At 39.9% G+C, this 23,583-nt stretch overlaps 2 protein-coding genes across 3 annotated transcripts; both read left to right on the top strand.

Annotated features, from left to right (window-relative positions):
* Nucleotides 1-74: 74 nt before the first annotated feature.
* Nucleotides 75-16,274, top strand: nhlrc2 (NHL repeat containing 2). Of its 2 annotated transcripts, XM_068306232.1 has the most exons (13): nucleotides 75-238; nucleotides 1,867-2,019; nucleotides 4,471-4,520; nucleotides 5,213-5,618; nucleotides 6,579-6,700; nucleotides 6,787-6,916; nucleotides 8,438-8,531; nucleotides 8,859-9,090; nucleotides 10,555-10,677; nucleotides 10,901-11,110; nucleotides 11,310-11,523; nucleotides 13,524-13,799; nucleotides 14,518-16,274. In XM_068306232.1, exons 1-12 carry the CDS (start codon nucleotides 76-78, stop codon nucleotides 13,784-13,786), a joined length of 2,160 nt encoding a protein of 719 aa, XP_068162333.1. In that variant the 5' UTR covers nucleotide 75; the 3' UTR covers nucleotides 13,787-13,799; nucleotides 14,518-16,274. The 2 variants fall into 2 exon arrangements, with proteins under 2 accessions (XP_068162333.1, XP_068162332.1); XM_068306231.1 differs by having other exon boundaries at nucleotides 13,524-16,274.
* Nucleotides 16,275-20,501: 4,227 nt separating this feature from the next.
* adrb1 (adrenoceptor beta 1) lies at nucleotides 20,502-23,123 on the top strand. The gene has a single exon (XM_068305556.1). The coding sequence runs from the start codon at nucleotides 21,103-21,105 to the stop codon at nucleotides 22,276-22,278; it is 1,176 nt and encodes a 391-aa protein (XP_068161657.1). The 5' UTR covers nucleotides 20,502-21,102; the 3' UTR covers nucleotides 22,279-23,123.
* The last annotated feature ends 460 nt before the right edge of the window (nucleotides 23,124-23,583 follow it).

Genomic DNA, 23,583 nt, shown 5'->3' on the forward strand with positions numbered 1-23,583 from the left:
AATTTATTTTCAATATGTTGTTTCGAATCATCGTTATTAATCGAGTTGGTGAATTTACGTGGCTTAGCTGGAAACATGGCGTCTCAGTGTAGCCTCTCCACCTTATTTCCTATTCAAAGTGAGCTGGATTGTGAACTAGAAGAAGCCCAAACGCAGCAAGAAAAGGAAAATCTTGTCCAGCAATATTTGAAAAAGCTGGACGAGAGACAGGATCTGAAGATACCTGATTTCCAGACAGGTTAGCCAGTGTTTTAGTTTTTTTCGTTAGCATTAGCACTGACTATGATAGTTGCATATCTTCACAGGACTGGGCATGTACCGATGTGCATACTATAGACATACACGGTTATGTGTTGATTTCCTGCTCTTCATTCTGAAATATTTGCTTTAATTTTCGCTCTGCGATGGCTTTACAAAATACTCTGATTCATAAAACATGAGTAGACACAATATGGCCAGATAAAGCAAACAGATGAGTTAGTGATGATTAATTTACTTTAAAGTGCAATGCTGCCTGTGGTGTGTTTTGTTGTTGTTGTTGTTGTTGTTGTTGTTGTTGTTGTTGCAAACATGAATCATTATCGTTACAGGCGTTTGTCAATATCGTCAGTTCCATTGCTCAAGACAAGTAATACTTCCACATTAACGCCATCAGTGTAGTCCTGTTTTTAACATGTAGCCAATTGGCAATATCTTATGACACCAGTAGATGGGGATCTACAATGGAGCATTAAACAGCAGTTCACAGCGGTGTGTTTGAGCAAAGGATCTGCCAGTGGTCCTGACAGACAGTCGCTTTAACCCAATTCAGGGCTTTAACCCTGATTCATCCAGGGGCGGGAAGCATCTCCAGATGTCACTGAAATGTTACAGAAGCAGAGTGGTTTGTGACATACAATTTTTGAAGCTCAGCAGTCTTCCAAAGAAGCCCCAAGGACATCATTGATCATATTATAATACAATGAAATGAAAACAAATTTTCTGAAATCTGTCTTAAGTTGTTGACCTTTGTTTACGACCTTCACCAAGTAGACAGATGATTTATATTCAACACTAAGCTGTTATTAAAATACCTATGAGTTGCAGATTTAGTTAATGTTTAGTTTAGTGTTGTTGTGTATGTTTTTGCCCATTTTGCCATTTTGTACAGTTACGATATCTATCTCTATATCTTTCTCATGAATAAATTATTTTAAAAATCAAATCTCATATATATGTGTGTGTGTGTGCGTGTGTGTGTGTGTGCGTGTGTGTGTGTATATATATATATATATATATATATATATAACCTGCCATGTGCAAAGCTATTGCACATGGCAGGTTTAGCATTTTAGATATCAGATAATATCTCTTTTCAGAGACGTTTTAATTGAAAAAGCCAGTTCTTCTCCTTCTTTGTCTGTTTTTGCATCATTCTAAAGATGGATAGCCCCTTTTTTAAATGATTGAATTTGTAGTTAATTAGGTCAAATACTACTGAGATTAAGACTTTTCTAAGGAGACAAAGCAATATAGTAGAGGTAAGACAAATGATTTCCTAAGGACAGTAAGATATGCTATTCAACTAACAGGAACACTTTGAGACAGGGCTAAATCCATGTGAATTAAGTGTAACACATATAAAGTTAATGAGAAGTAAGAGTTAAAAACACATGATATAGATCTCCAGACAGTAATTCATGGCATGCATTAGTTTCGTAACTCTTTTGAAGAGATCACAACTAATTCAATGCTTTAATTCACCAACCTCTTCCATAATAACATTATTGGTTCTGACAGTGATGGGCAGTATAAAGTACTTTCCCACGCTGTGACTAACACGTCTAATATGGCAACAGCATAATTTTCCTCTGTGATTTGCCCTAGGCTTGGAATGGCTGAATACGGAGGGGCCTCTGTCTTTAAACAAGGAGTTGGCTGGGAAAGTGGTGCTGCTGGACTTCTTTACGTACTGCTGCATCAACTGCATGCACATACTGCCCAGCTTGCATCAGCTAGAGCAGAAGTACTCTGTCACAGGTATGAGCTGAGATTCAAAACAGCAATAAGAAAAATTATTTTAGTCCTAGAGACTCGTGTTGGGATTGAGAGATTAATTAGAGATGTGAAGGTGTTCCACGCTGCATAATCTCTTCCATTTTATGCCGCAACAAAACAAAACCTTGTTAGAAAATAACCTCCCCTCCCCTGACTATTAGATATTCATCTGAAACCTGATGTTGGAAGCATCTTGGTAGAATGATTGGTTGGCTTGGGTTTTTGGGGGGACTTTTTTAGTATTTGTCTTATTGATAAACTTAAGGTAATTCTTTTTGTGTGTGCGTGCGTGTGTAGTTTATAGATGTGTTTCACCAACTATCCATAAAAATCCATTAGTGTACGATTAAATTGTCAAGCATGCTGATAATCCTTCTTATCGAACACACTGCCTATCTTTGGAGAGGCTCGTAAACATAACAGGCATTGCCATATTTAAATTGGAAAGATAAGGCTGGCATTATTTATATGTTTGTTTATGTTCAAAAAAGTCTTTAAGGAGACCAAAAACATCAACGCTACAACCTAACAAAGAGATGTTCTATTTTGTTTTAATGGTTGGGTCACATATTCAACTATAATTATACCAGTTAAAATATCTGATTTTTTTTTTTTGTCTAATTTTGTTTACATAATTTGAAGAAATATTTAAACAAAAAAATGCTGATTAACAAGTCTGTTTTCTTCATAGATACAGTTAACTGTGAAATGTCACCCTGTGCGCAGGCTACACAAGGAATGTTCATCAGAGCTGTTTTATATGAATGAATGTTCACATTATGTTCATATTAGCAAATTAATGAATGAATGAATGAAATGTGTGTGTGTGTGTGTGAGGAAGATTTATGCCCATATGCCTTTTCCTTGCCTTTGATGGAAAGCTTCCTGAGATCAGAGAAAGACACATTCATTAAAAAACACACTCTCACTCAAACACACACATCTGAGCTCCTTCCTCTATTTTCACTGTGTAGTCTCATCCAAGATACAGAAATGTGGATAACCTTGGGAGGAATAGAATTTCATACCCGAACTTGGAATTGACACAAATATTAATATGGGTGCTGCACAATCTCACAGAGATAATTAAATGAATAGACAACACTAGTATAAATACACTTTTATGACAAAGCATAATCCTCCCGTGCATTTCTGAAGGTTCACAATTAGTTCGCTTCCTGTGAAAATAAAAGACAATATTTTAGTTTCATAATGTTATTCCCCTGACAAAAAAAATTTCAGTGCTTACCCTGCTGGAATACAATTTGAATGCATTCTTTACTCAGGCCTCGGTACCGTGGGCCCCTTAGGAAGCAGCAGCCTGAGAGGCCTTACTGAGGACAGAAAATTCCACCAGTAGTTCATTGTTCATCGTGAAGTTGCACTTCTGAAATATGTGTAAGGTCATGCAGGCCAAGAAGCTGTAGTGCAGGAACTCTGCTCCTCTTTGTAGAGAGCGTGAGGGCTGTTATCACAGCTGTGACGATACAGTAACTCAAAATATTTCCCAGCTAAACTGTTGGTGAAGGAGCCCATGCTCAACCCTGCTGCGTTTCACTTTTTGGCCTCTTTATGTAGCCGCTCCATGTTAACCGCAGTAGGGTCCAGCTGATACTGGGCCCCTGCTCACCCGTCAAGGGGTCAGCCGAGGAAGTTGTACGGCTTGAAAGTCAGCTGCGAGCCACGTGGGAAATAGAAAGCACACACTGCAGTGCCGTCACACATTTCCACACTTGTCTTATCTTTGGCACTGCTGTGGGTACATTCTGTTTGCTGCTCTGCTCAGTGAGGTGTGCGAACCACCCAGTCCAGTCACTCCCACAGTCCAAGTGCCCCGTCCTGCCCCACCACCCACTCATCGGTAGTGCAATCTGTGCTGGTGCTATGCTGCCTGGCCTGCCACGGGTGATGAAATCCTTCATACCTTTATGATGACAGCAAATGTCAAGGGAATACCAGCTGGTGCCATATATGGAGAATGAAGGGCTATCAAATCCATCCATTTTCCTGAAGACAAGACAACAGTAATCGTCTCGTCCTCAGTCGCTTTTTGCCTTTGCAGGTCACAGGTGGTGCTGGAGCCTATCCCAGCTGGCCACAGGCAAGAGCTATCAAATGTAAATACATAGAAAAACATGAAACTTTGCCTGTTTTATGTGACAAAGACACAGGGGAAATGAAGCTTATGTGAATTATCGTTTTTGTAATCATTTTTCCTGTAACAAGTAGGTTTTGTGTCTTATTACTGAGCTTTTAAAATTTTACAGGTATTTTAGAAAAAAGAAAGAAAAACACAATTCCTTGCATTACCAGTCTGCTCAATAAAAAAACTGAACATCTTGTGTTTTGATCTGAGGAAGTATAACTCAAAAGCAAAATCAAGTCCTCAGAACCAGTTTTTGTCTTTGTGTCTCTGTTTGATGCGGCGCTCAGATGGATTGGTTATCGTCGGTGTGCATTCAGCTAAATTCCCCAATGAAAAAGTAAGTGTTGTCATTTTTCATCCTCATTTTGTGTCTGCTTTCTTTCTGTATTGCACTACAAGTGCCATTTTCTCAAGCAAACACTCAAAGCACCAAGACGTTCATATGTGGAACGTATTTTGGAGAGATTTATCAGAATTATCCTAACCACACTTGTTTTTTCTAGCATTTTTAGACCCAAAACTAGATCTTCAGAAGAATCCTCGTGATGCTGTTGATCTTTCTCTTTCATTCTTTATGAAACTGTTTTTCAGTGTGACACAAAATAACACACAGCAGCAGAAAAATCTTTAAACTCCTACTGCTGCCTCTGGCAAATGATGTGCTTGATACACACAGTTCTTTCCCCACTCATTTGCCAGTGCTTTTTAGGAGCTAAACAGGTAATTGGATTCACTCAGACACTCTGGCATTCATTTGTTGAATCGTGGAGTCGTCAATAGATGAGAAATATATTTGTGAGGCGAGTATGCAAATCATTCTCTGGTTCTTTATTGTGAGGCTTTGATGCCTTTCTTTCATACGTGCTATTTCAGATGTCAACATGGACACATCTTTTTTTTCTTGATATAACAAATTGATTCATTTAAATATAAAATAATTGAGAATAAAATGAGTACAGTAATTGATTGTAAATCTGTTTGTTAGACCACTATGCTCATTTGTCTTTGTCTGTCACCTACACTTCAAAGGTGGTGGACAACGTTCGGAGTGCCGTGCTCCGCTATGATATTTGCCACCCGGTCGTGAGCGACAGCGAGGCCTGCCTCTGGCACAAACTGGAGGTGTCCTGCTGGCCAACACTGGTCTTGGTGGGCCCTCATGGCAACCTGCTCTTCTCCCTAGTGGGTGAAGGTCACCACGAGAGGCTGGAGCTTTTCACCGAAGCTGCCCTCCGTTTCTACGGGGAGCAGGGGCTGCTGAAGCCTCACGCAGTGGCGATTAAGCTGTATCGAGACTCCCTGCCACCAAGCATCCTGTCTTTTCCTGGGAAGGTTGCTGTAGACAACAGCAAGAAAACACTGGCCATAGCCGACACCGGGCATCACCGAATTCTGGTGGTATCATCGACTGGGCAGATGTTGCACGTCATAGGAGGTAAGTAGCAAAAATAAGGTATCTGGTGTGTTGTGTTTAAAAATGCATAAACATCTGGCTGAATTTGGTGGGATCTAAAGTTGTCCCCAGTTATGATATAGTACTTAATTTGTCAGCTTGTATAAAGGTATTTCAAGTTTTCACTTCCTTTTTGGTAGAAAGGACTTCTGTTTGACCTTTGAAATAATGTTGGTTTAGAACAATAGCTAAGCTGAAGGACTTTCTATCTGATAAAAAAGACCTTGAAACAGTCATACATGCTTTATTACCTCACGTTTAGATGAAAGCAAATGACTTTGCTCAAGCTTAATCCTATACAACTTAAACAGACTCCAGTTAGTGCAGAATGCTGCTGCAAGACACCTCACTGGCACCAACAGATATGAGCACGTAACTCACGTTTTCACTGAGCTTCAATGTTTGCCAGTGAAATCCTTCATTGATTTAAAGTTTTTCTTTTAGTTTTTAAAATACTTCATGGTCCAGCCCCGTGATTCATCACCAATCTTTTATCCACCTACTCTTTTCCAAGGTCACTCAGGTCCACAACAAGACAGCTCCTTGCCATCCCACCAACACACTTAAAAACGGAAGAGGACCGATTCTTTTCTGTAGTAGCCCCCAAACTTTGAAACTTCCTCTCCTCCCATATTAAATCACGTAACACTATAGTCAGCTTTAAGTCTACCCTGAAGACACTTTAACTCTCCTGCTTGTAATTCATTTCAGGTCCTTTTTTATGCCCTCTTGTATTGATTGTTTTATTGTATTTACAGAGCGTTGTATACTTGATTTTGCATTTTCAAGGCATGTATCCTGTTTTGCCTTCCCTGCTATACCTGCAAAGCACTTTGGGTCAACTGTTATGCGTTATAATGTGCTAAACAAATTAAATGACTTGACTTGGCTTGCAGTGCACACTGAACCACAACAGTTATTTGTTTGCCGCTTCTGTCTCAGGGCCTGAAAGCGGGAGAGAAGATGGCGACTTCCACAAAGCTTCTTTTAACGCCCCTCAGGGCGTGGTCATCAAAGGGGACTTTGTGTACGTGGCTGACACAGAAAACCACCTGATCCGAAAGGTAGTCTTCTAAACAGGATTATTTTTGTTTCTTCCTTGATGTTTAGTTGCATATTTGTGCCTATCTTTGTGTTTGTTGTCTTTCAGATTGACCTGATAGAAGGCAGAGTCAGCACACTAGCTGGAGTAGGCACTCAAGGCACCGACAAAGAGGGTGGGGCCGCCGGGCCCCAGCAGCCTATCAACTCTCCTTGGGATGTGACCCTTGGTTCTGCTGGTGAGTCTTGTGATGCTCCCTACCTATTCTGCCGTGGACACTCCTCTCATTCAGAACGAGTATTTCTTTTTGCACCCACATGATTAAACCCTCACCTAAACCCTGCGAGAGAGGTCACCCCCATCACCCGTGTATCCGTGCCCAGATATTGTGGGGCCTTGTTGTTTTGCAGGTTTGCAGTTCAGCTTGAGTTGATCATAAATTCTGTGAACATAAAATGAATGCATCTCATCCCTGACGAAAAGACAGTGGTGTGTTTCAGGTGGGATTGCACCCTCCTCCATGGGGTTTGTGACTTGCATTTCAAAGCATTTAAAACTACATGAATAGTATACCTTTTTGAGAAGACAACCTAATTACATTGTGTTCAGGGATGCACATTTGTCTCCAGGGTGGAGTATTTTAAAACCTTTAATCTACCACTTAGCTGGGTTTAGGTTGTGGTGGCAGCAGGTTAATCCCATTTTTCCAGACGTCTCCCTTGCAACATTTTTCAACACCTCCAGGGAGACCCTGAGGCGATCACAGGCTAGATGGGATTTTACATCTGTCTACTGAGATCTGGGTCTGTACTATCTTCCACATATCACATGAAAAAGGTCAGAGTTGTAATTTTAATTAAATTTAAGTGTGTGATTAACTGTCGTGTTTGTGCACTCTCAAATCAATCAAAAGACGAAAGTTTGCACCTGGATGGCAGTCGCTGTCATTTTTCATTTTAGAGAGCAGTTGATTATAATCATGTGGATTTTTTGTATTTTTTCTCCTCTTGTCATTGCAAACAGCATGCACACGAAAGGTAATCAGTCTTAGTCACATTTTCTGCGCATGTTGATTGATGACTCAACCTGGTGGTTCGCACACAGCCACGTGGTTTGAGGATGTGGAATCAGACCTTTAACGCGAATAAAATTGTCCTCTGAGAATACATCCAAGCACTCATTGCATATTCATGATTTATTCACCGTGTTCATGAATAATTAAAAGAGAGGTCCTTACACCTTTTGAACTGCAGCGCACCATCATAACATAGATGACGAGAGTCAGGTGCAGTTTTCAAACACTCCTGACAGCCCATCAGATGTGATCAAGAAAGATGGAGCTCTGTGCCACATTAAAAATACAACAGAGATGCTGTATATGCATCCATCATTATGACAACATTGTCTCTGCTGAGCGGATCTGAGTTGGCATATGGCCTTTATCACACGGGCCGCTGTCACTTAAACCTGCACGACTGTTTCTCTGACCCATTTCCTAAGAGATCACAGCTTTATAAAATCATCAGGGCCACCAGATAGTAGTTTTAATAGTGTAAGAAATTAATGAATTGTGAATCGCACTTTTACACACCTGAAGAACTTTTTTACCTTCAGGCCAATTATTAGCATCACATCTGGATTGTATTATTGATAGAAAATCAAAAGACTGTACACAATACCTCAATCGATGTTCTGACCTCATGACCTCATTTTCTATGCATTTGTTAGCGTTTGTGTTGTGTGTCTGTGGTGGTTTCAGGCGGTGTTGATGATAATGTGCTGTGGATAGCCATGGCAGGGTCCCACCAGATTTGGGCTTTGTTCCTAGCAGATGGGAAACTGCCAAAAGGGAGGTGAGAGACGAGAACATGGCAACCATTCAAAAACACATATAACTCTTCTCTAAAAATAGAATTTATAGGAAATAAAAGCCCACATGACTTGCGTCATATTTATGTTGCACTTGTTTTCACAGGAGGTCAGTGATAATCATTAGATAATAATGATATATAAGCGTAATGAAAGAAAGCACAGAGGGAAGTTCCATTGTGCGGATTAATGTTGGTTTAATATCATACAATAAATCACATCTGTAATGATTAAAAACTCACAATTACTGTCTTGGCTAACTTTTCCCTACCCATATCCATACTTGTATCGTTTCTTGACACCACATCCAGCGACTTCAAGGCGGGCACGTGCATCAGATGGGCCGGCAGTGGCAGCGAGGAGAACCGAAACAACTCCTACCCCCACAAGGCTGGCTTCGCTCAGCCGTCAGGCCTGACTTTGGCCCCAGAGGAGCCTTGGAGCTGCCTTTACGTAGCCGACAGTGAAAGCAGCACCATCCGCACACTGGCACTGAAAGATGGAGCCGTCAAGTCGCTGGTCGGTGGAGAAAGAGACCCAATGGTGAATGAGCAACGTTTTTGTCAGACGGTTTATTAATATTGCTTTTAAACCCACCAACTATTGCCTACAAGCAGTAATTGAATGTTAAGTAACTTTTAAGACATTTTCCTTTTTTTATATAACGTTCACACACTGTTTTACTTAACCAGTCTTAGTTTATGTCCAATTTCAAGATTTGATAATGGGGAGATTCTTCAATTTAGCAATTTTAAATGTATTGCAGATAAAAATCCATACGTTTAGTAATAATATGCTCTGGCACAGAGCTGGCTCTACCACCATTCATGGACAGCAAACACACTATTTAATCTGGAGATTCTTAAAACATTCAGCCACGGAAAACAATAATGTGTTATTTAAAAAGGCTTTGGATAATTCCTGGGCATTTGGTTTCGAGTTTGTTTCTCCATGGATAGCTAGTATTGATTTTATAAAGCCGTAAATAAACACAGCCTCTCTCCTGTATGTTTATTTTGTTTTGTTTTTTTGGCGAAGCTGGAAAACAATTTCTGTCTTTGCTTTCATGTCTTTGCAGTCATTCTGCTGCAGTTTTTTTCTTTTTTCCTGCGCAGTGGTGCATTTTTTTAAATGTCCCAAGAGCCGGAAAGCTCAGTCACATTTGAAAATAAGGAAGAATTATTAACTTGAGTCAAATACTGTTAATGTTAATCATGGTGGTGAGTCAACAAAAAAAATGAAAAAAAAAATATTTTGTATATAAATATGTATATATGTACAGTGTATATGTGTGTGTATATACTGTATATTATGTATATACTGTATATGTATATATGTATGTATATCTGTATATATATACTTTATATGTATATATACTGTATGTATATATATATACATACATACACATATTGTATGTGTATATATGTACAGTATATAGTATATGTATATATAAAGAAGTTGTTTTATTTGCATTATGTTGGTGTGAAACAATAATACTGAGGGTTGTTATATCTGCTTATATTTGTTTGGCACCTTCAGGAATTGTCTTTTTTAATCCTTATGACATAATTGGAGATTTCTTTTCCCATTTTGAATATGTTATTTACATTTATCATTAATTTTATCATACTTCTCAAAACATCTCAAGAATGACTCATCCAGCTATTTTCAGAATGACTAATACAACTTTTAATACTGTAGTGTTTCTTTCAACTGTGGCATATCCATCCGTATATGAATTATTCAGAACCCATTTTACATAATGAAGCCAGTGTTGCCTGCTTCTTACTCTTCTTATTTTGAGTGCTTGAATGGAAACTGATCATTTACAGGGTATAGAAGAAGCTTCAGCCTGTATTTTCATGTGAAAGTACTTTATCTTTGCTATAAAGTTGATTTGCTCTTTGACCCACACTGCCGATAGAGAGAGAGAGAACTTGCAGTTTGGTCATTTGTGGTTTTTGTATTTTTATTTGATCTCTGAAACTTGTCTTTCCTTTGAACCAGAACCTTTTTGCTTTTGGAGATGTTGATGGGAAAGGAGTCGACGCCAAGCTGCAGCATCCTCTTGGTGTTGCCTGGGCTCCTGAACAAAGCCTGCTCTATGTGGCCGACTCCTACAATCACAAGGTAACCTTTGCATGTCACAAGCCTGTAGTTCAAAGATGTAATAAGCTTCTTTTTTTTTTTTTTTTACATCTGATGCTTCTCTTTGTCATATTGAGATGAGTGGATATGCAAAGCTCATCTTCTTTTGATCTGACAGCTTATAGGGAACACTTCACCTTTTTTTCAATTACCCTGGTTTTCATTTTGTTTGATTATGTCTGTATACATGTGTGATTGTGCCCAGATCAAGGTGGTGGATCCAAAGAGAAAGCAGTGTTGGACATTAGCAGGGACTGGAGAGGCCGGAGATACTTTGGGTTTTGAATTTGACAAATCCTGCTTCAATGAGCCTGGAGGAATCTGTGTCGGAGCCAGCAGTAAGCTTCTCTATGTAGCTGATACCAACAACCACCAAGTCAAAGTGTTAGACCTGACCTCCAAGACTGTCTCAGTGGTGAGGTCTGTTTGTGTTTGTTAATGTGAATGAAAAGAGCTCACTTCCAACCTTCAAAAAGCCCTTTACATTTTGTCCATGAGTGCCATTAATCTATTTTAAAAGCTTATTCTATCAGAAGAGTTGGAACCCAAGGTAATAAAAACAGTACATCCTGAGCCTTACAAGCTTCCTCCTTCAAAATTTCTGTCTTTTCCAGTTCCCCATCTCAAAGGACTGCACAGACTCGGTACCATCTAAGCCTCGGGGTCTTGCCAAAGTTCCGACGCTGCCTAAATCAGCTTCCAAGAAAGAAATGCCACCACTGGCAGTCTCTGCAGGCCAGACTCTAATCATGTCGCTCACCTTGACACTTCCAGAAGGAACCAAACTGACAGAAGAGGCCCCTAGCTGCTGGGCTCTCTCTGCTGATGGTGAGGCACAGATGAACTGCCCGTCCATTCGTTTTCTGAACACTAATTCAGGGTGGGGTTGCAGTGGCAGCAGGCTGAGTATCATAATCTAGATGTCCCTCTCCCCAGAAATACTTGCCAGCTCCTCCTGGGGGATTCCCAAGCCAGATGATCCCCCAGGAGGACCAGGAAGTTCAAAAATGATTAACAATCTCATGCATGCAAATGTTTATTCAGGTTTATCCTATAAGTGCCTTTGGCTTCATACCCATGAAAGGCATCTTGACCATTCAGTTTCTCACAAAGGCTGAAAAAAGCAGGGCAGTGTTTAGTAGAGTTTTGTTTGCATGAACTCTTTGTATACTAACAAGTACTGTAATGCTTCTGTTACTGCCCTGTGCACTTCAATATGTGGATCTACTGCTGTTCAGTGCAGAGGTTTATCAAACATTTAGAGTTTACACAAGTTGAATTCTTTATGTCAAAGTAGAAATTGAATATTTCCACAGTTGAGGATTTAGCCGATTTAAAAAAATACTTTCCTCCTTCCGGCTGCCCGAAATCAAGCCGAGGTAGACGTGATTAATTAATGCTTAGGTCCACCCTGTATTTGTTCTCAATATGTTTTAAAAGTGGAAAAAAAGTCGCATTTTTCCAGTTTTGAAACATAGGAGAAGTTGTGAGCCACTCAACTTCTGCTCAGTTTTATTTTTGTCTGTGATCCATGAGGCGTGCAAAAAAAATAAATAAATAATGGAAATAGACGATGCTTGACCTTCATTTTCACTATTCAAGAAGCACATTCTCTGTGCCTGGACGAATATTTCTGTCAGCCAAGTTGTTTTTAAAACCACCTTCATGTTTATTCATGGTTATGGACAGTCTAATGTGTTGGTTGTATTCAAAAGACTTCATTAAATGTTCTCGTGTATTAATCAAAAGCCGTCTGACCCCATAGGATTTAGCATTAAGAGATTTGAGATATGTGGATGATTCTGCGTCTATTCAAAAGGGAACAAATGTGTCTCCATCATTCTGGGCGACGCAGCGTGCAGTCAATGATATGAGCAGGCTATTTTTAGAACATTCTGATAAGATGACATGGCTTGGTTCACATAATAAGCTACCAGGCTATGGTACGTGAGGCTCCACTGTCCTGTTACAGCGTCTAGACTTACGCTGATCAGATCAGAGCAAAAGGCAGGAATTTTGATAGATCAAGTTATAAATGCATGGTAGATCTAAATTGTTTCTGGGGTTGTTTTTTTGTCTCTTCTTGGGAAGAAAAGCTTCCCTGGGACTTTGTGTTTGGCATCAGCCTCATTAATCACAGCTGGCATGGATTTGATGCTCCCTCTGGCATAATATTTTCTCACAATTCAAATTCTTTTTGGTTTTCATTAATCTTTCAATACTCATGTCTCTTTCAATGTGTACTTGTTTCTAAAAATAGTTGAACATGGTGGAACAGTATTAATGTCCTCACCTTGACTCCATCTGATTCAATGGGTTCGTTTGAGGTCTTGCCTAATATTGCAGAGGAATCAATGTAGCAGTGCTGTGTCATGTTACAACTTGCTCAGTCATGCTAAGCTTTAATTTTAGACACTAAATAAACAGCATCACTCAGATTCCTGTGCTCTTTGGAAACATATTAGAGTCCAAATTAAGGATTGATCTTCTTATTTTAGATATGATGTGATTGCATGTGTGGAGATCTTAACGTCGTTGCTCCGCTAATTTGGGTGGAGTAAAATATTTCAAGGACTTTTAGATGGATTGCCATAAAATTTATCACAATTATTCACGGTCCGTGAAAGGTTGTAACTCATTTTTCTCCAAGTCTTTTCATCAATATATTGATCTGTTAGACATTTCCTCTAATATCATTGCCAGGTTCATGCCTAAGTTCAGCTGATTAGCGAGTGTTAGCATGTAAACACGCTAAATTAAGATGATGAAGATTCTTGCTTTTGACTACATTTTAAGTCAAACCGACTGTTTATGTTGTCTCTTCACAGGGTACGAGGAACTACTAGAAAGTGCCGTGGTAACCGGTGACATCACAGATCTGTCAAAGCCCCTGTCCATTATAACCAAACTTCCTGCTGTTATAAAGGAGTCAGACATCAATCCAAGCCTCACTGTGAGTGTGTGGGTCTACTACTGTGTGGAAACTGGTAAAGCCTGCATGATGAAGGCCGCCTCCTTCACCCAGCCTCTTCAAATGAGTGCCAGTCCTGGAGAGGGGGAGGTCACTGTGGCGCTGGCACATGTCTTCTGAAGCCTCTTAGTTGGTCACTACAGCCACAAAATCCACAATTTCTGTGTTCTTTAAACGTCTGTAAAGTTGTTGCTTTTGCAGCCAAGCTCCATTTTTTTGTTCATAATTCATGGAGAAGACAGTATATATTGATTAATCTGTCATGATTGGTGAAAGTCTAGTTAATACAATCTTGAATTTAGGGAGAGATTTAATTCAATCCATGACAGTTGTTAATAAATTGAAAGTTAATACCTCATTTATAAACCAAACTGATGGGGCTAAATGGGATCAAGCATTGTATTTTGTGGATTTTGTAGGAAACTATCTGGTCGGTGATGACGATGGTGTCAGTGGTTAACTAATGATACTTTAAGATACTGTCAGAAATTTAAAATGTAAATTGTGAAAGCTGAAACCTGATCAGCTTCAAATTTTCACCAACCAATCCGTGCATTTGAAAGACACCATTGTTTACATTCACATGTTTATCACCATAACCTCAAGAAGTAATTGAGGAGCTAGTTCTCTGTGTGAAAAATTAGTGGAACAACTCAGTTCTCATGAAAATCAGTGAAACCTTTTCTTGCAGTTCTGTTAGTTAATGCAACTTTGAAGGAAGGAAACTCTGAAAACAATTGATCTGATCTACTCACAGTTAGTGTTGCTAGGGATGTAAGCTTGTGCATTATTGAATGTGGTATAATTTAGACCTCCAACAATTTCTTGTGTTATAATCTCTGAATATCCAGCAAACAGCTCTCTCTACAGCAGCGGGGGCGACACTCAAGACTCAACTCCACAAGTGGGACGCACACTGGAGACGAGACAGCAAATACAAGGAGTGGGCTAATTGAGCAGATAAATTATAACATGGCATACTCTAAAAGACGTGCTCTAAAAAAACTGCATGTTCTAAGTAGATGCTGACTTTATCTACAGCCATAGATTTTCTTAACGATTTATCTTCTGCTCTTGTAGAAATAGTTTTAGTTTAGATTAATGCCCCATTAATTTTCTTATATTTATATTGAGTAAATTCATTTATTAAATGCATAATAAAAAAAACATTTAGAACAAGCACTTAGTCATTACACCAATCAATAATTGGAAAAATCAGTAATTTATTTGGTGCTTAGTGAAGCTGATGTCGGATTCTTAGAGAACATAGATTTATTCTACTTTTTCACACACAGGCTTTGCTTTTCAGTGCTAACTTCGATTCACAGCCAGTATCTCACAAGGATTATTTGTAAAGAGAACAAAAGTATTCAAAACAATGCAGCATTTTTTCCTAAAACTGCTAAAGAAAAAACTGGAACATGAGTCTTTCTGAACAAAATTTTGCTGCTCGCACTTGTTCCATTGCTGCATTTGCAAAGCATTCAAAAGAAATGCCTCATAAAAAAAAATAAGCGCAGAACTTAACTAAATAATATATTTTTTAAATTTGTTATATTTATTTACAGCCTGGCCTTACAAAATTGTTTTGGGTGATTGAACATCGAGAATTGGGTTTGAAATGTCCAATTTTCTTTTTTGCATTGTGGTACATCGAAGTGTTTGTTTCCTGCTCTCTTTATCTACAAAGACTAGGTCATTAATATACTGGAGATGTGTAGGTCTTCAGTTCACATCCTCACTTTATGTTTCCTGCTTGATGTATTTTTATGTCCACTTTAATGTCCACTCAGCTTGTTTGGACGGTGCCGTCAGGTGCACAAAACTTCCTTGAACATTTATCCACATGTTTCACCACAAATCACATTATCTTGTTTACAAAGGTCAAAGACTTTAAAAAGTTGCACTCTTAGCTTAAAACTGTATTTCTTGTTCACTGCACATATGACTGGTTATCTTTGTAACACAAAGACTTCTTTTGAACCAGACTTCTTATCTCAGTAATGAATTAAGTGCCTGTTTTCACCGGGGGGGATGCAGCCTTCTGCGAACTGATGACACCGACTAACTACTGCTTGTGCTTTAACAAGGTTGTTGTGGCGAAGTCTTAAAACGTCCCTCCACATCCATTTCCAGATACTCTAATCATGTTTTACTGTAATATAATACAATTATGTGGATATTCAGAATCAGTGTGTTGATATTTATTTCTGTCATATTTTGCAACTTTGATTAAAAACACTCGCCCTAAGTGCCTTGCAAATGCAAAGGTATGTGTGTATGTGTTGTGAGAGCGAGGACTTTTTCACTGTTTCCAAGGCAATAACAATGTATTCTTGTAAAGGGAAAAATGTATTCCCACAGGTTATTTATTCCAAATGACCTGTGAACGCTTCACCAGTGTGGTTTCTGAGCTGTGCCATCATGCTGGCATTTTTTTTAATGAACAGTAATGAGCTTGAGTGGCTGAACACCTCCTATGATTTCTTACTGTACTGTATCTCCAGGCTCATTGTAGCATGCTTCCTTGTTGAGATGTCTGCTTCTAAGATGCACTAAAGGAAGCTAATAAACTTTTTTTGGTCTAGTTTGGTGTATGTGTGTGTATTTAGTAAGTGTCCTTGAAAGAGCGTTCATTTGATTTCATATAAATTCTTTATGTATTACAGCTCTAAATATTTCTAGCTTTTAAGGATCCGATTAGCATTATGAAAATGACATTAATACATTATATGAAAATATGTGATTTTCTCACACGCCCTTTGCCAGGTTCTGTCGCTACATAAGCTGACTTTGGGGGACAGTGAATGCCTAATAAATGTAATTCCTTTAACCACGTGTTTCCCTTGCCTCTGGTATTTGACTATTGGGATTCACACAGCCGACCACCCAAAGCCTCTGTGTTCAGTTTAGGCACACTAGCATTGAGCCAATGATAGAAATAAAATATCTTTATTGATTAGGGCAAACCTGAGCACAACATTACACAATAAGGAGCGATATGTTGATCATTACATGTGAATGTTGTGTAAGGATTCATTTTGTGGGCATTGAATGACCAAGACATAAGATGTTCGATAGAATTGATAACATTAACGCATCATAATCCGTGGAATTATTTGTTTTTGGCGCTGCTATTTCCACCTAATTCAAAATGTGCTACTTTTACCAACTAATAAGTCATAAAAATTCCAAGATTGAAGGAGTGACAACAAACCTGCATCTTATAATGCAGGAACACATTATACTATACAATTTGTCAAATGCATCATTAGGATTGTCAAGCGTTCATCTTAAACCTTCTGAATCTTTGCCCGTCATCCATCCTGACTGTCAGATGTCATACTGACAGCGTCATTAACCCTTTATGGCTTCTGTCCTCGATACCAGAGGTCATACACACACACAAACACAGTAACAGCCTCGACATGCTTCAACAATACAACAATCACTCAAGACTTTCAGGTCAGGAGTGTCATCAGAAGCTTGGCAGTGACATCTCATCCAACACCCAGATCCTTTGGTGGTGAAACAGATCAACATAGGTGCTAATTTAAAAATCAGCAAATCCTTCAAGGTAAAACCAAATGTATTCCAGCTCTCATCAGGTAAGGGCCTCCTTCTTTTATGGCACATAAAAGGCTTTTGTACTCTTCTTTTTGCAGCTCCTCTTATGACGACCATATCATTCAAGAGCCCAGACTAACTATATGAACTCAAACAAACTGCTAGCTAGGCTGAACTGGGAAAGCACAAATCTGCCCTTTACAGCTCAGTTTTTCTATCATGTCACTGCACCTAACAAGCATTAGCCCCATGATAGTTTGACTCCTTTGCTCAGGATGGAGCTCCAATATTGGATCATTTCAGCTGAATGGTACAAATAGAAAAAACAACATGCTGAATCTGCTGCTTTAACCGCATCTTTTCAAAATTCTCAATTTCTCTCCTGTTGCATGCCAGACCATTTTTCACAAAATTCATGAAAACACGTCAAAAAGATTTTGTGTAATCCCCCTAAAAGTCAAACCAACGCCGAGGAAACATTATCTCCTTGACGGAGGAAATAAATGATGTTGGAAGCTTAATTCATAAGCATGATTGGTGAAGGAGGAAATCACATTTCTTAGAGTTTTACTTTTAATTGCATAATCATTTATTCACTGTTCAGTCTGGTTGAGTGGGCTCCATTAAGATCTTATCTGCATGTGAGATAAAGTGTTGCAACATTTCAGTCTCTCACACTGCAGGAGGAATATTAACTCCAAAAAGCAGGAATAGGAGGTTTTATGTTGAAATAAGGTCCTTTTTTTGTTGTTCTCCCCTGCGCCTGACCTCCAGTCTCACCAGAGCTGGAAGGTTTTAGCCAAAGTTACAAACAGAGAGGCATCACTTGAAATGATGAAATCAATGTTGACCTTTGACTTGAAGTTGGCGTTGACAAGGAGGTGAAGCTGCAAAATCAGGTTCTATCTGCTCTGCTTCTGTTTAATGCAGATTGCAGAACTAGCACAAAATAATGTGGGAGGTAACTGCTGTATTTGTGGTAGAGAGCACTTTGCTCACCTTACTTTTGTGAAATTGAGGAATATGTGGTAAATTGAACTGTCACAAAGATATAAATGCTATAAATGTACCCTGAGATTGATGTTGCTGAGATAAAATGACACCCTGCTTTAAATCCAGCCTTTCGGCTGTACTAACGTCTGTTCATATACAGTACATGGTCTTCATGCTTTTGGTGCTTTAATTTCTATATTTCTGTCACCACTGCTGCAGGGAAAAGGAAAGTAATCACATAATTGAAAACGGCACCTGAAAAATTTAACATATCTGTTCTGGTTACTCACCGTGAAACAGTTTGGACTTATTTTCTACTCAGGAAATTTTTGAAAGCCTGCAGACCACACAGGTCATGGGGGCAGCAGCCTTTTTTATTCAAGCAGGCACCAAAAATAAAGATTGACAATTCGATTTCCCACATTATCGACACACTTTCTGTGTGGGAAAATATTTTTTATTTTATTTTAGTTGGCTTGAATCTCAGAGCTGCCTTGAATCCACTTTGCATTTTTTTGTATTGGCCCAAAAGTCATAAAGATTACTGATTGAACCTCCAAACCAGCCTATGACACGTGAGTTCTTTTTAATTATACAACATAACTCCTGTTGCTTTACTAAATATATTCATCATAAATAAGAAACCAAGGGGGTCTTATTAGAGAATGGCCCCCAACAAAGAAAAATATGATTGTGTTAAACTTAACTGCATCAGAAAACAATAAAGCAGATAGTTCACCTTCAACGTCATCATCAAACCTTTGTGATTCCTCTTCAAAACATATGTTAATCTCCCAAATATAGATTATAATCCAGCATCAAAAACCATTAAAATTTTTCATGATATCTTGCTGATCACTCTTCTTCTTCCAAAAGTAATCACAGAAACCGACCTGTGAGTTGCTGCTGAGCAAGACATCACTTACAACCTCTAAACTGGAGCTGGATATCAGTAGACTGGCTTCCGATCCAGTTACTGACACAGAATTTAGATTATTTTTATTTGAAGATCTATATACTTCAGAAAGCACTAAAAGCTTGATGTGGAGGCTTTACTATTTGAAGCTCCTCACAGCTCAGTGAGAAAGGCCTGCAGCTCCCCATCCACATGTAGGTGTTGCAAGAGCCCAAGGTGGGCTATATATTCAACAGAGCTGACACTCAGAGATGAGCCTTGCTATGCTCCGTTGGGTCATGTCATAGCCCCTGCTGCTGGTTCATTATGTTCATGAAGAGGCATGCACTTCTCAGAAAAAATTAACGAGCTCGAGAACGACAGTCATCCATCCTTGTGTCCATCTGTGTGCCACAAGGCCAGCTCGTATTTTTTTCAGGTAACTTATCACTTATGCATCTGTCTTTGGTTCATTTTTGAAAGCCTTGCCTTTCATTTTTCAGGGGAATCAGCACAGGTAATACAGGCAGCTGTCACCTCAACAGAATTTTCCAAGACAAATGTGAAAATTACATTACATTACATTGCATTCCACTTGTTTGTTTCCTGAGGACCTCGGTTTTCCAAAAGCATGTAGAGCCAGACACTCAAATGCTGTTTGGAAGGTTAAAGGGTCTTTATTTTAATGGGTTGGAGTCATTAAAAACACCCACACGTGTCAGCTTACACCTTCCTCAGGGACACAAGGAAGCAAACATCTTTATTTAGTTCCCTTCCATTAGCACCAATAGTTTGACGGTCAAAAATAGCGCTTCAGTTTTCTTTCTTTTTTACATAGTTCACAGATGATGCTCCTTCCCCTCAGTGGCTACTGTGTCCAGTTTGAGATGAAATGATAATGTGAATATGCATCTGTAATATTTCATAAAAAGTAATCCCTTTTTTGTTGTCCCAGGATAAATGTGAATGTTTATCCTTTCTGCTGAGGGCAAAAAGGATAAATCAGATGGATAAACAATTCTACAACTAAATCATGAAACAGATTATAAACCCAACATCCTGATATAAGCTCAGGTGCTTCCAAATCTTATCCTCTCTTGTATTGCAATTATAAATAATTTTAAGGTTTGTTTTACATGGATGAGCTGAAATTGACCTGTCTGTAATCACATATGTTTGGCTGCTGGTCAAACCCTGTTGTACTGTTATCTTTACTACAGCTTAAGATAAGAAGCTTCATGAATACAGCTGCTGTGAAACAAAGGTTAATCTTTGGCTCAATCTGACCTCATGGCAGTGGAATGCATCCTTTGTGATAAGCATATAAAATATACAAGAAGGTAAAAACATCTCGTTTGTAATAGCAAGTGATGGAAACAGAAATTTCACTCCTATCATGATTGTTCTGTGTTTTCATATTTGAGTTGTCCTGCGTGTGTGGCGGAATACAGTTTCAGCAATTTTAATCACAGTAAGAAGGTTGTGGGTGGGGTGGGGGGCTCAAATCTAGAACTGGAGCTTCTCTGTGTGGGGTTTGCATCTTATCCTTGCGTCTGCAAGGGGTTTATATAGGTAGTACCTCCCACTCATTGTCAATAAATCGCGCAATATGAAGGCAGATCAGAGTCTCAGGTGGTTTAGGAAGCTGCTTGCCAAATTGTTCCATTAATGAAACTCATCCACGCGTGCTTAAATTCTAAATATATGACTCTCCGAGTTTCATTTGTTTTCTTCGTTTTATTGTTGGGACAGAGTGTCCAATGAGCAGTGTTGATCGCCCCTGACTAGCAGTGATGTCACCATCTGTTGTGATGTCCCGGCTGGTGCAGCAGCTCCTGGAGGCTGAGAGCGAGAGGGGAGCTGCAGATGGAGTTGGCGCGCAACGCGAACGGAGCTGAGGCTCCTGCGATCGACGCGAAAGACGACCTGGCGCTGACTTCATGAACCCAAACTGGTCCCGGTCACGTCACAGCAGCCCGATATGGGGGAACCTGACCCGTCCTCTCCGGTGAACTTCCAGAATGGCTCGGAAAGCGGCGCGTCGGACCCCGCATCCGACCAGTGGATGGCCGGGATGAGCCTGGTGATGGGTTTGATTGTCCTGTGTATTGTTTTCGGGAATATTTTGGTCATCGTGGCCATAGCCAAGACGCAGAGGTTGCAGACGCTCACTAATGTGTTCATCGTGTCTCTTGCGAGTGCGGACCTCATCATGGGACTGCTTGTGGTGCCCTTTGGCGCTGCGCTCGAGGTGCGCGGCTGGTGGCAGTACGGCTCCTTCTTCTGCGAGATCTGGATCTCCGTGGATGTCTTGTGCGTCACTGCGAGCATCGAGACCTTGTGCGTAATCGCCATAGACAGGTATGTGGCCATCACCTCGCCTTTCCGTTACCAAAGCTTGTTGACCAAAGCGAGAGCCAAAGCGATGGTGTGTGCAGTTTGGGCAATTTCTGCGCTGGTCTCCTTCTTGCCCATCCTGATGCACTGGTCCCGGGACAGTGTGGAGACAGCCTGCTACGAAGACCCCGAATGTTGCGACTTCGTCACCAACAAGGCATATGCCATCTCCTCATCGATCATATCTTTTTACATTCCTCTCCTGGTCATGGTATTCGTTTACGTCCGGGTGTACAGAGAGGCGAAAAAACAGCTTACGAAGATCGACAAGTGCGAAGGAAGATTCCACAACTCCTTAAACGGACTAACCTCCAAGTTAAAGAAAAGGCCGTCAAAAATCCTGGCGCTCAGAGAGCAGAAGGCGCTCAAAACGCTGGGCATCATCATGGGGACGTTCACTCTCTGCTGGTTGCCTTTCTTTTTAGTCAACGTTGTGCGGGTGTTTTTTCCAGATGTGGTGGACAAGGACCTGTTCGTGTTCCTAAACTGGCTGGGCTACGTGAACTCAGCGTTCAACCCCATCATTTACTGCCGGAGCCCGGACTTCAGGAAGGCCTTCAAGAGGCTGCTGTGCTGCCCGAGACAAGCCGACCGCAGGCTGCACATCAGCTCCTGCGACCTGTCCCGGTGTTCCGGTGGGTTCGTCTCCCCCCTGGAGACCGGCGCGTTGGGGTTGTGGTCGGATTGCGCAGGCTTGGACAACAGCGACAGCTGCTTGGTCGGAACAGTAAAGCTATCTGACTCTGATTCACAGCTGTGATGACAATAAAACTTTTTTTTTGTTGACACCAAACTGGATAAAGATTGTGACAAAAAAAAAAAAAAGGACTTTGAATACTTAAACGTGGGTCTATGTGTTGGGAGATGAGGGTAGGGGTGGGGACAGGACCTTCTGTCCCAATAGCCATATTTTAAGAAAGGCATGAGGACCAATACTGTTTACAAGATGCGTCAATTTCTCCAGGCATGTTAGGAGTCAAATATGAGGCGCAGAGCTTTGAGTATTTTATTAGCAGTTCAGTAGTAAATTCAAGAGAATAATGTATTAAGGAGTGTCCCATAACCTCCAAGTCAGTAATGGGTCGTAGCTGGGTTGTTTTTTTTTTTTTAAATGATGCCTAGGCGCGTTGTCATAAACCGCTTCTCATTTCAAGGCGACTTGAGCGAGGCTGTTTTTTATTGTCATGTAAATGCTTTATCGTGTGTTTTACCTCACAGCCGTCAACAAGTGCAATTTGTACATCAGGTATTTGTTTATATTAAACACTTACAATATGTAAAATAGATGTGTTTATTCTGCGCTGTCTTTTACAATTGAGAAATGAAACGTGGGCAAGATTTCCCGCGTCACGCATAGCCTACATGCCGGGCTGTAGTCTGTGGTGTTTGGTATTGAAGTGAGGAATTTGAGCCTCAGTCGTTGTCGTTCTCCTTTAAATCTTGACATGGTGTTATGGTTGTATTGACTTCTGTGAAATAAAAGGAAGTGTCATTGTTAATTATTGTTGGAGCCTTATTGGGACATTTAATGTACCATCAATGTTGTTGGCACTGTGTGTAGCTACAGTAGTCATTTAAAAATGCATTAGGAGAAATAAATATTTATTTGCCAATGAATACCTCATTTCATTCATAAATCATTTGGAATGGAACTGATCTCAAAATTGTGTCATTCAACAACAGGATTTCTGGAGCTGAACAATGATTTTTGGCTGAACGTGTGCCAACTGGTGTGGTTTTGAAATCTTCTGTGTTGGTTGGGGTGGCCTCTGTGGAGCCATGGTTCATGAAAATAACATTTTATTAACAATGGATGCGATGCACACTCATGCATGGCGGATTAGTATGGTTTTACATTTGCATTTAACCTCCTTTATCCTCATCAGTGCTCCACATTTGCATGAGAAACAATTAAAAAGCTATCCTTACTGGATTTAGATTTAGAAATTTATGAAATTCATTATCTATATTAATTAAAATGTTTCAAATTCTGCTTTGAAAATAAACTAAACTATTGGAAGAACTTTTTTTTATTGCAGGATAGTATTTGCAAGTGCACGTTAAA

Source organism: Antennarius striatus, chromosome 21 (genome assembly GCF_040054535.1).
Source record: "Antennarius striatus isolate MH-2024 chromosome 21, ASM4005453v1, whole genome shotgun sequence".
In the NCBI taxonomy this organism is placed as follows: domain Eukaryota; kingdom Metazoa; phylum Chordata; class Actinopteri; order Lophiiformes; family Antennariidae; genus Antennarius; species Antennarius striatus.

Coding starts and splice junctions, on each gene's coding strand:
- nhlrc2 (XM_068306231.1), top strand. CDS start 76: ATGGCGTCTCAGTGTAGCCTCTCCACCTTATTTCCTATTCAAAGTGAG. Junction 4,521..5,212: donor CTAAATTCCCCAATGAAAAA/GTAAGTGTTGTC, acceptor TACACTTCAAAG/GTGGTGGACAACGTTCGGAG. Junction 6,917..8,437: donor TGTGACCCTTGGTTCTGCTG/GTGAGTCTTGTG, acceptor TGGTGGTTTCAG/GCGGTGTTGATGATAATGTG.
- adrb1 (XM_068305556.1), top strand. CDS start 21,103: ATGGGGGAACCTGACCCGTCCTCTCCGGTGAACTTCCAGAATGGCTCG.